The following is a 10,897-nucleotide window of genomic DNA, read 5'->3' as shown; positions in this document are numbered from 1 at the left end:
CATAGAGAAACCCCATCTCTACTAAAAATACAAAAATTAGCTGGGCGTGGTGGCGCATACCTGTACTCCCAGCTACTTGGGAGGCTGAGGCAGGTGAATCACTTGAACCTGGGAGGTGGAGGTTGTAGTGAGCTGAGACACCACTGCCCTCCAGCCTGGGTGACAGAGCGAGACTCCGTCTCAGAAAAAGAAAGAAAAGAAAAAGAAAAGAAGAAAAGAAAAGAAAAGAAAGAACTGCTGCAGCAGTGAATCAACAAAGGCACAGTGAGAAGCGAAGAAAACAGCCTGGGAAATGATATTTACAATGTAGGTAACCAACAAAGGGTTGGAATCCAGGATAAATTACACACTCCTTCAAATCAATAAGAAATGGAAAAACAACTCGGCAACAGAATGAACACACTCTCTCCAGAGGCACTGGGCAGGAGAGGAATCTGAGGAGGTGTCAGGCAGAGGGAAGATGTTTCCTCTCACCAGGACAGGGACAGTAAAGCCACATCACAGTGAAACACCAAAGCACATCCATCAGGCTGAGATATGCCCCAGGCTCTCTGGAGGCCAGAGGCTGGGCTGGAAGCAGTTGCGATATCCAGCAAAGCTGAAGGCAAACACACATTCTCCCTGGTTCAATGATGCCCTCCCTGGCAGAGGCCCTAGGGGACTCTCCTTCTAGGATACCAGGAAGCCCTGGGCAGGAACAGCCACGGCACAGTCCTTCTGCAGTACAGGAATACAAACAATCAACAAGCCTGCTAGCCTGGGATGGGCGAGTGTATCGTGATACATTCAAACACTGGAACAGTGTGCAGTGATGGAAATGAATGAAATACAGCCAGTGGCGCGACATGGATTCATCTCAAAATTTCTATAAATCTCTAATGTTGTTTAGGTTTGTTAAGGTTTTGGAAGTAGCAGAGGGATACGTACAGCGAGATCCACTTACATAGTTTTAAAACATGCAAAGCAAGATTATATATAGTCCGTATGTAATTATATCTGTGATAAAATATGAAGATATGCATTTTGAGGACGTAGGCACCAAATTATTGGTGGCTCAAGGAAAGGCAGGAGGAAGAGTTCTCTGGGTAGGGGGAGGTTCACAGGGTGCTTGGACTGTACCTATGATTTCTTCAAATAAAAATTTCAAGCAAGTATAAAATATGGATGTAGAATGTGAAGATTTGGCAATGCTGGCTGGTGGTATCCATTGTTCCTTATCGCCATCTCTGTACTTCTGGGAATGCCTTAAATAGTTCACAATCATTGTAAGAGGACTGGTGGAGAGCAGCAAGCCTCCTCTCTCCACACTCCAAGAATGAGCGGACAAGACCCTTGCTTATTCCTCAGGTTCCTACATGGTGAGCACAGGGCATTCACTTAGCTCAACCCAGCACTGGTCCCCTGTGGATCACCCTAATAAACCAGGGGCGTCTCAACCGTGGGACACGTATGACTATCATTCAAGGTGCCTTTTCAGAAACATATGGGCAGGGCCCCACCCCCAGAGACTGATCCTGGTGGTCTGGGAGAGGGCCAGGGGCATGGTGGTATTTTTAAAAAACCATAGCCCTAGCGTGCTCAACTCCCACCCCGGATCAACTGAAAGAAGATGTGCTTCAGGGGCCAAGCAACAATCCTGGACCCTCACGGGCTCTGCTCTGTTGGGCCTGCCTATCTGCGCCTGATCCCGTAGTCACTTCTCTCTGAGCCTTAATCCAGGGAATGCTCATGCCTGGTTTTGAACGTTTACACTCCATCCTTTGGCAGGACGCTGAGCTATACACCAGGCCAGCGTTTCCACTTCATCCTCACTTCTGGCCTCTGAGGCAGGTACTTTAGACATGGGAAATAACCTGTCCGGGGCACACGGAGAGTGAGGGGAAGGGCAGAGGGAGCCCAGGTTCATCTGACTCCTGGGCTATGACATCTGTTTATCCACCTTGAGCTAAGGTATCCCCTCCATGGCCTCCTATCATGGCCCTTGAAATGATTCCCTCTTCTAAAAATACTCATTGCATCATGTGACTGGGCAGATATCAATCTGCCGTAAATCTTAACTCTCTAGCTGTGGTTACTGGGTAGCTGTTACCCCGGACGCCCCATCTAATCAGCAGGGCTGGTGGGCCAGGAACTGTATGCAACATTGCCTCTGGGGCAGGCCTTTTTTATCCCTTAAATGTGTGCTATGGTATTTCACAAAAGAAAACATTTACAGAATATCCCCTTTTAATCATCAGGGAAATATAAATTAAAACCAAAATGAGATACTACTACACACCCACCAAAATAGCTAAAATAAAAAGACAGAAAAAAATCTACGATTGATGAGGATGTAAAGCACCTGGAACTCTCATATACTGCTAATGGAAGTATAAATTGGTACAAATATTTTATTTACATTTTTTCAGAGACAGGATCCTGCTACATTGCTCAGGCTGGAATGCAGTGGTTATTCATAGTTGCTGTCCCATTACTGATCAGCACAGGAGTTTTGACCTGCTCTGTTTCTGGTCTGGGCTGGTTCACCCCTCCTTAGGCAACTGGTGGTCCCCCCATCTCAGGAGGTCGCCATATTGATACCAAACAGTACAGACACCTGACTGGCACAGGGCACTACAGCCTAGAACTCCTAGGCTCAAGCAATACACCTGCTTCAGCCTCTTGGGTAGCTGGGACATGGCATGTGCCAGATGCAAATATTTTAGAAAACCATTGGGTAGTACCTTCTAAAAGCTGAACACAAACTTACCCAGGCCAGCCATTCTCTTCTTAGGTATGTTTTGAAATAAATGTGTATACATATCCATCAAAAGACATTTATAGCCACTCTATTCTTGGTAGCCATAAGCTAGAAACAATTCAGATGTCCATCAGCAATGGAATGGGTAAGTAAACTGTTGTATACTCACATAGTGTAAATACCATACTCGGCATTAACCAGCAAAAATCAGTAATACATACCACATGTAAATCTCAGAAATAAAATGTTAAGCAAAAGTAGCTACAAGCAAGATATTACAAGCTGTATGTTTCCATTTATATAAAGTTCTAAAAGGGGCATCATCTATAGTCTTATAACTGCTTATCATTGGTAAGGGTAGTACCCAGTATGAGCATGTGGGAAGTTTCTGGAGAGGTGGTAAATATTCTACATGTCTTGATTGGGGTGGCAATTACATGACATATTCACTCAGAACAATTTAACCGAATGTTTGTTTAATATATGTGCTTGTCTTTTCTTTCTTTTTCTTTTTCTTTTTTTGTCGAGACAGAGTCTTGCACTGTCCCCTGGGCTAGAGTGCAATGGCATGATCTTGGCTCACTGCAACCTCTGCCTCCCAGGTTCAAGTGATTCTCATGTCTCAGCCCCCCGAGTAGAAGTGGCTATTTAATATAGCCACCATGCCCAGCTAATTTTGTATTTTTATTTTTTTGTCGAGACAGAGTCTTGCACTGTCCCCTGGGCTAGAGTGCAATGGCATGATCTTGGCTCACTGCAACCTCTGCCTCCCAGGTTCAAGCAATTATTCTGCCTCAGCCTCTTAAGTAGCTGGGACTACGGGTGCACACCACCACACCTGGCTAATTTCTGTATTTTTAGTAGAGACAAGGTTTTACCATATTGGCCAGGCTGGTGTCGAACTCCTGACCACGTGATCTGCCTGCCTCGGCCCCCCAAAGTGCTGGGATTACAGGCATGAGCCATCGCACCCAGCGGATATGTACTTTTCTAATATGTATGTTGTAATTTAATAAAAAGTTGATGATCTACACCCTGGTACGTATGTGACCTGGAGAGGAGACTGATGGACAACTTGAGTGCCCAGCAGATCTGTGTGCAGGACGCGAGCCTACCTCTAGGCACCTGGACCAGCTGCATGTATGCCTTGTACAGGTTCCCCCGGCAAACTGGGCTGAGGTCATTCAGCAGGAAGGACAGGGCAAGGACGATGTCGTGCTCTAGAAAGGCGTATCTGGGGAAGGGAGGGTGGATAGTGACATAAGTGAAACCATGCCCTGAGAGGCTCAAATAAGAAGGATCAGGGTCCCTGCTGGAATCTGATCCATGCTATCTGGGGTAGACCACATTCCTCTGGCTTTGTGGGAGCAGACAAAGGCTACAGGTGCATGACCCATCTCACCTGAACCTCCAGGGGAGCGAACTCAGCAGGCCCAGCCCACCTTGGCCCCTTGTTCTTCTGGTCTCCCTTGCCGCCACATCTATGTACACCAGTTATGCTTGTCATTATCATTATACAAGTTCAGTAAATATTAGGCAAGTCAATTAGATGTGAAGAGGGTTTTCTTTTTCAAGTTTTCTTTTTTTATTTTTTATTTTTTATTTTTATTTTTTTTGAGACGGAGTCTTGCTCTGTCGCCCAGGCTGGAGTGCAGTGGCGTGATCTCCACTCACTGCAAGCTCCGCCTCCCGGGTTCACACCATTCTCCTGCCTCAGCCTCCCATGTAGCTGGGACTACAGGCGCCCGCCACCGCACCCGGCTAGTTTTTTTTGTATTTTTAGTAGAGAAGGAGTTACACCGTGTTAGCCAGGATAGTCTCGATCTCCTGACCTCGTGATCCACCCTTCTCGGCCTCCCAAAGTGCTGGGATTACAGGTGTGAGCCACCGTGCCCAGCCTCAAATTTTCTTATGAGAAAAAGTTGAATGCTTTGAAAGGACTCAAAATTGAGCCTCCAAAAAAAAAAAAAGAGATGATTGGCCAGGCACAGTGGCTCACACTTGTAATCCCAGCACCTTGGGAGGCCGAGGTAGATAGATCACTTGAGGTCAGGAGTTCGAGACCAGCCTGACCAACATGGCAAAACCCCATCTCTACTAAAAATACAAAAATCAGCCAGACATGGTGGCACATGCCTGTAATCCCAGCTACTCAGAAGGCTGGGGCACAAGAATCACTTGAGCCCAGGAAGTAGAGGTTGCAGTGAGCTGCGATTGCACCACTGCACTCCAGCCTGGGTGATAGAATGAGACTGTCTCAAAAAAGACAAAAAAAGAGAGATGATTGTAAAAGATTCTAGATGGCTCACACCTAATCCCAGTGCTTTGGGAGACTAAGGTAGGAGAATCACTTGGACTAGGAGTTCAAGACCAGCCTGGGCAACATTGTGAGACCTCATCCCTACCTAAAATGTTAAAAGTTCAGCCAGACTTGGTGGTGTGTGCCTGTGTTCCCAGCTACTCAGTCGGCTAAGGTAGGAGGATCATTTGAGCCTAGGAGTTTGAGGCTGCAGTGAACTAGGATTGTGCCACTAAAATCCAGCATGGATGACAGAGCTAGATCTTATCTCTTAAAAAATAAAAAGATTCTAGAAGGGTTTTGCATGCAGACTATTTCATTAATGTCTTTGAGTTCTTGCTCTACTTTAAAGAAACCAAAGCTGAAATCAGATGATGTTATGAGTATGGTTTAAGAAAAAAAAAAGGGCGGGCGCAGTGGCTCAAGCCTGTAATCCCAGCACTTTGGGAGGCCGAGACTGGCGGATCACAAAGTCGGGAGATGGAGACCATCCTGGCTAACACAGTGAAACCCCGTCTCTACTAAAAAATGCAAAAAAACTAGCCGGGCGAGTTGGCGGGCGCCTGTAGTCCCAGCTACTAGGGAGGCTGAGGTAGGAGAATGGTGTAAACCCGGGAGGCGGAGCTTGCAGCGAGCTGAGATACGGCCACTGCACTCCAGCCTGGGCGACAGAGCGAGACTCCGTCTCAAAAAAAAAATTTTTTTTTTAATTAAAAAAAAGAAAAAATACATATATATGTATATATGATAGGAAACACCAACCAGTGGTCTCATATTCAACAAAAAGCCTGGGTCCCACATGGGGATTGGTGAATGCCTAATGCCTTATCATATGTGTTTTGGGTTAAAATGAACGATTTAAAGGAAACCATTTCTTCGGTTCCTTGCTTTGTAATCATTTCTTTTGATTAACCAACTGACTGCTGGGCCTGAATGCATCTGAAAGAGGCCTTCTGAGGTGACATCTGTCAAGGCTGGGTCCAGGAATGAATGAGAATGCATGTGCAAACCCCTCAGCCAAGTGTCCATAGGAAGTGCCCAACCAGTTGTGCCACTGCAGCACTGGTCACAATTTCACTTATCATGTGTTTTGAATCGTTCTGGAAGAAGAAAGTCACCGTGGGACACACAAGTTGCAGGGGTCTTCCCGTGGGGGCCTCCTTGGTCAGTGCCTAGTCACCCACTCCATGTCTCTCGTGCTTTGAAAGTCAGTTGTGTGGCAGGGCGCAGTGGCTCATGCCTGTAATCCCAGCACTTTGGGAGGCTGAGGCAGGCGGATCACGAGGTCAGTAGATCGAGACCATCGTGGCTAACACGGTGAATCTCCGTCTCCACTAAAAAATACAAAAAATTAGCTTGGCGTGGTCGCGGGCGCCTATAGTCCCAGCTACTCCGGAGGCTGAAGCAGGAGAATGACGCAAACCCGGGAGGCGGAGCTTACAGTGAGATGGCGGCACCGCACTCCAGCCTGGGCAACAGAGCGAGACTCAGTCTTAAAAAAAAAAAAAAAATCACCACTGACCTCAAGGGAAATTTAGAAGTTGGCCACATTTCTGAGAACGCTGAAGGAGTGCATGGGCCGCCAGGCCCTTATCAGGTCCTTGGTCAGGGATGGTCACTTCACCACGTCTTCCTGCCTTGCTAATGGGGGCACAGCCAGGACCCCTGGCTTAGGCACTCCAGGTTCTGCTAAACAAATCCTTACTACCATTCGTTGTAAGTAGGTTGTTGTAAAAGTAATCGTGGTTTTTGCCATTACTTTTAATTGCAAAAGCGCAATTACGTTTGCACTAACCTAATAATTGCTCAGGCTTCAAGGACCTGTCCTCTCAGCATCCGTCCCCCCTCACTGGGGGTTACTATCTAATGTCCATATCAGGTCCAGAAAAGTGGGGGGGGGGGAAACAGCAGGAAAAGTGACTTGATCCTGTGTGCCCCTAACCTTTTAAAGTACCTTGCCTGGGTCATCTAAGATCTGCAGAGTGAGGCTGGGATCAGGAGTGTTGCCCAGATTACAGAGCAGGAAAGAGGGGGCCCCCCAAAAGGCTGGGGCTTGTGCCCTGACTTCGCCAGTCTGTCTGCCGTGCCAGCCTGCCCTTTTTGGTACAAAGCATGTGAATTAAGGTGCCAGCCATTGTACCACCTCCACATACACACACATACGGTTCACACAAGGCCAGGGCTACACACAGGATCAGCCACCAAGGCAATGAGAGCTTGGGGACTGGCAGGGCTGAGTGACTTTGGGTTTTGTGAGATGCCCTGGCACTCCTGAAATGATTTGAAGCCTCTCTGAATGGCTACCTGTTTACACCAAACAACCCCCAAGGCAGTCAGCATCTTGCCTTTCTTGTCTTTTCTTCTTTCTGCGCCTGTGCACACTGGGCAGTGGCCGCTTTATCCAAAAGACCTGGGCCAGGGCTTGGAGGGGTGTTTGTGATGTGGGGTTCTGTATTTTTGGGGGGTGGGGATGGGGCTGGTGGGGAGAAGTTCCAGTGAAAACCAGAAAACCTCCTAAACAAATTTCTAAAGGAGCTGTTAACACTGGGGTTTTGTTTCTAATACAAAGTAAAACTATTGATCACTGGTGAAGAGGGTGAGCCGAGCTGATGTGGGAAAGCCCCTCCAACCACGTCCACCCTGTTGCCCCAATATCCAACTAAAATACTCTATGAAATCTTTTTTAAGTGTAAAATGTAAAGCTGTGCTGGTCAGGCGCGGTGGCTCACGCCTGTAATCCCAGCACTTTGGGAGGTCGAGAGGGGTGGATCATGAGGTCAGGAGATCGAGACCACCCTGGCTAACACGATGAAACCCCGTCTCTACTAAAAAAAAAATTAGCCGAGCGTGGTGGTGGGCGCCTGTAGTCCCAGCTACTCGGGAGGCTGAGGTGGGAGAATGGCGTGAACCCAGGAGGCGGAGCTTGCAGTGAGCCGAGATCGCGTTACTGCACTCCAGCCTGGGCGACAGAGCCAGACCCCACCTCAAAAAAAAAAAAAAGAAAAACTGAAGCTGTACTTACACAGGAAAAGGACACTTGCAGGTGCCAGAAACCAAGAACCCAGTCATCATGAACAGGAAGTGAGGCCACCAGCCCAGACCAGATACGCACTTTGACGCTGTTATTTTACCACCTTCACAGGGACAGGAGCCAAAGCCATAGGCCCTGTGGGGATCTGGGTTGGGGAACTGGGCTCTCTGTAAAAAGCTAAGAAATGGCAAAATTGTTGCAGAGGTAAGATCTGAACTTTCTTCCCACCTTGAAAGTGGGAAACTCAGCTGGGTGCAGTGGCTCACGCCTGTAATCCCAGCATTTTGGGAGGCCGAAACAGGCAGATCACTTGAGGCCAGGAGTTCGAAACCAGGCTGGCCAACATGGTGAAACCTGTCTCTGCTAAGAATACAAAAATTAGCTGAGCATGATGACACATGCCTGTGGTCTCAGCTACTCGGGAGGCTGAGGCACAAGAATTGCTTGAACCTGGAGAGGCAGAGGCTGCAGTGAGCTGAGATGGTGCCACTGTACTCCAGCCTGGGCGACTGAGTGAAAGACTGTCTCAAAAAAGAAAGAAAAGAAAAAGAAAGAGAGAGAGAGAGAGAGAGCGCAGAGCTCGGAACTAACATAAAATAAATAAAAATTAGTCTGGAACAGAGGGTCCCATAAGATTCACACAGAGGCAACCCAAACCACCCCACAGAGTCCTGCTCTGGCTAAATAGAAGCCCCTCTAAAAACTAGTGCTGCAGACAAAACTCCAGAGCACTCTACGCAGCTCAAGGGCATCATCCACCCAGGGGAGAAGTGCGGCTGGCAAGCGTCACACTGGTTTCCAGAACAGCATCCCACCTGCCCACGCTATGGCTCGCCGTGATGTAGAGCACCTCAGTGGTCTTTATCCGCACCATGCTGTTGCTATCCTTCAGCAAAACTTTCAGGTTCTCCATACAGCCTACAAAAAACAAACAAACAAACAAACCCTTGAATGTTTGCTAGTCTCAGAAACCAACTAACCCAGAAGTCAATAAGTGGGCCAGTTGGGACAGGAATGTACCAGAGGTCCCGCTGCTTTGGGACACTAGGGAATCATGTTGGTTATGCAGCATTTCGGAGTCACTGAAGAGGCTCATGTCTCATCCAACCCTCCTTGTGATTCTCCCTGCACACTTCCTACCAGTGCCTTCTCACAAAGTCTGCCATGAGATTAAGAAAATGGGCTTTGTCATTTCTTTGACCCCAGGAGAGATATGGGGTCAAATTACAACACTGTGTCAAACTAGTCACATGACCTTGAGTGGGTTACACCTAGAGATGCCAGATTTAGCCAATAAAAATCCAGCTTTGTCTGGGCATGGTGGCTCATGCCTGTAATCCCAGCACTTTGGGAGGCTGAGGCAAGCAGATCACCTGAGGTCAGGAGGTCAAGTCCAGCCTGGCCAACATGGTGAAACCCCATCTCTACAAAAATACAAAAATTAGCCAGGCATGATGGCAGGTGCCTGTAGTCCCAACTACTCAGGAGGCTGAGGCAGGAGAATCACTTGAACCCAAGAGGCGGAGCTTTCAGTGAGCCATGATAGTGCCATTGCACTCCAGCCAGGGCAACAGAGGGAGATTCCATCTCAAAAAATAATAATAAATAAATAAATACAAATTCAGCTTTATTTATTTATTGGGCAAACCTAGACTTATAATCCTTCTCTGAACCATGCTTTTCTTATCTCTGGGTTGAGAATGGACTCTCCCTTGTAGGTGGCCTTTCTGAGGATTAAGATAAGCCAGGCTGGGTGTGGTGGCTCACACCTATAATCCCAAAACTTTGGAGGCTGACCTGGGAGAATCAATTGAGGCCAAGAGTTCAAGAACAGCCTGGGCAACATAGCAAGATCTTGTTTATTAAAAAAAATTTAAAAATTAGTCAGGCATGGTGGTACATGCTTGTAGTCCTAGTTACTCAGGAAGCTGAAGCAGGAGGATCTCTTGAGCCCAAGATTTCAAGGTTACAATGAGCTATGATTCTGCCACTGCACTCCAGCCTGGGAGATGGCAAGACTCTGCCTCAATAAACAAATATTTTTTAAAAAGAACCTGGGCACTGCGCCTATAGTGGAACTGGCCTGGAGTCAGGTTCAAACAATAGCAACCCTTATTACTGAAGTTCTACCCAGTGTCCGAAGCCATGCTAGGACCCCAGTCATGGTAACCTGTACTGTGTCACGCTCACCTATGCTCATGGCCTTGTAGATACACTCGGGGTCATGCATGAGGTCACACAGGGCCATGAGGGCTTTCTGCCTCGTCTGGAGGTCCTCTGACTGCAGCTCCTCCTTCAGCTTGGGCAGGGCCCGATGGCCATAGGCAGTGGTAATCTGGGTAGCATTGATGTTAACAGGAAACTCCATGGAGTTCTGGGAATCGGCCATCTTTCCCCAACTACAGAGGCCTTTCCAAGTGAAGTTCTGCAGAAACCACTCAGTAAAAGAAACCAAAAAGCTATCATTATTTCTACTATGATTTAAAAGCTACTTCTCATTTGATCCTCTAAACTGTGAGGGCAGGCAAATGGGTATTTTTACTTTCATTTTACAGATGAGCAAACTGAGGCTGACAGCAATGAAGAGATTTGCTCAAAGTCCCAGTGAAGGTAAGTAGCAGCCCAAACTGCAAACTCCAGAGCCCCCCCCACACACACAATAGTGCTTCACAGAAGAAACCACTGATACTTTCATCTGGATCTTCAGTCAAAGGCATTAAAGGACAAAACAAACCAAACCAGCAAACTCCAAGATGGTCACTCTGTCTAGTGCTTATCTTGTGCCAGCAATAAGTAGTATCCAACTCAACTACCCCATAAGGAGGGG

The 10,897-nt window shown here is 47.4% G+C and overlaps 1 protein-coding gene across 1 annotated transcript in view; it reads right to left on the bottom strand.

Annotated features, from left to right (window-relative positions):
- The window catches only part of RSPH14 (radial spoke head 14 homolog (Chlamydomonas)), an 80,655-nt gene extending 70,150 nt beyond the window's left edge, over nucleotides 1-10,505 (bottom strand). The window contains exons 1-3 of the mRNA XM_011956353.1: nucleotides 10,261-10,505; nucleotides 8,886-8,988; nucleotides 3,856-3,974 (exon numbers count right to left, since the gene is read on the bottom strand). Coding sequence (XP_011811743.1) covers nucleotides 3,856-3,974; nucleotides 8,886-8,988; nucleotides 10,261-10,459 — 421 coding nt within the window. The 5' untranslated portion in view covers nucleotides 10,460-10,505. The remainder of the gene's footprint in view (nucleotides 1-3,855; nucleotides 3,975-8,885; nucleotides 8,989-10,260) is intronic.
- Nucleotides 10,506-10,897: the final 392 nt, after the last annotated feature.

This window comes from Colobus angolensis, unplaced genomic scaffold (assembly GCF_000951035.1).
Source record: "Colobus angolensis palliatus isolate OR3802 unplaced genomic scaffold, Cang.pa_1.0 Scaffold415, whole genome shotgun sequence".
NCBI classification, from domain to species: domain Eukaryota; kingdom Metazoa; phylum Chordata; class Mammalia; order Primates; family Cercopithecidae; genus Colobus; species Colobus angolensis.
This window is presented reverse-complemented; position numbering and strand designations above follow the sequence as displayed.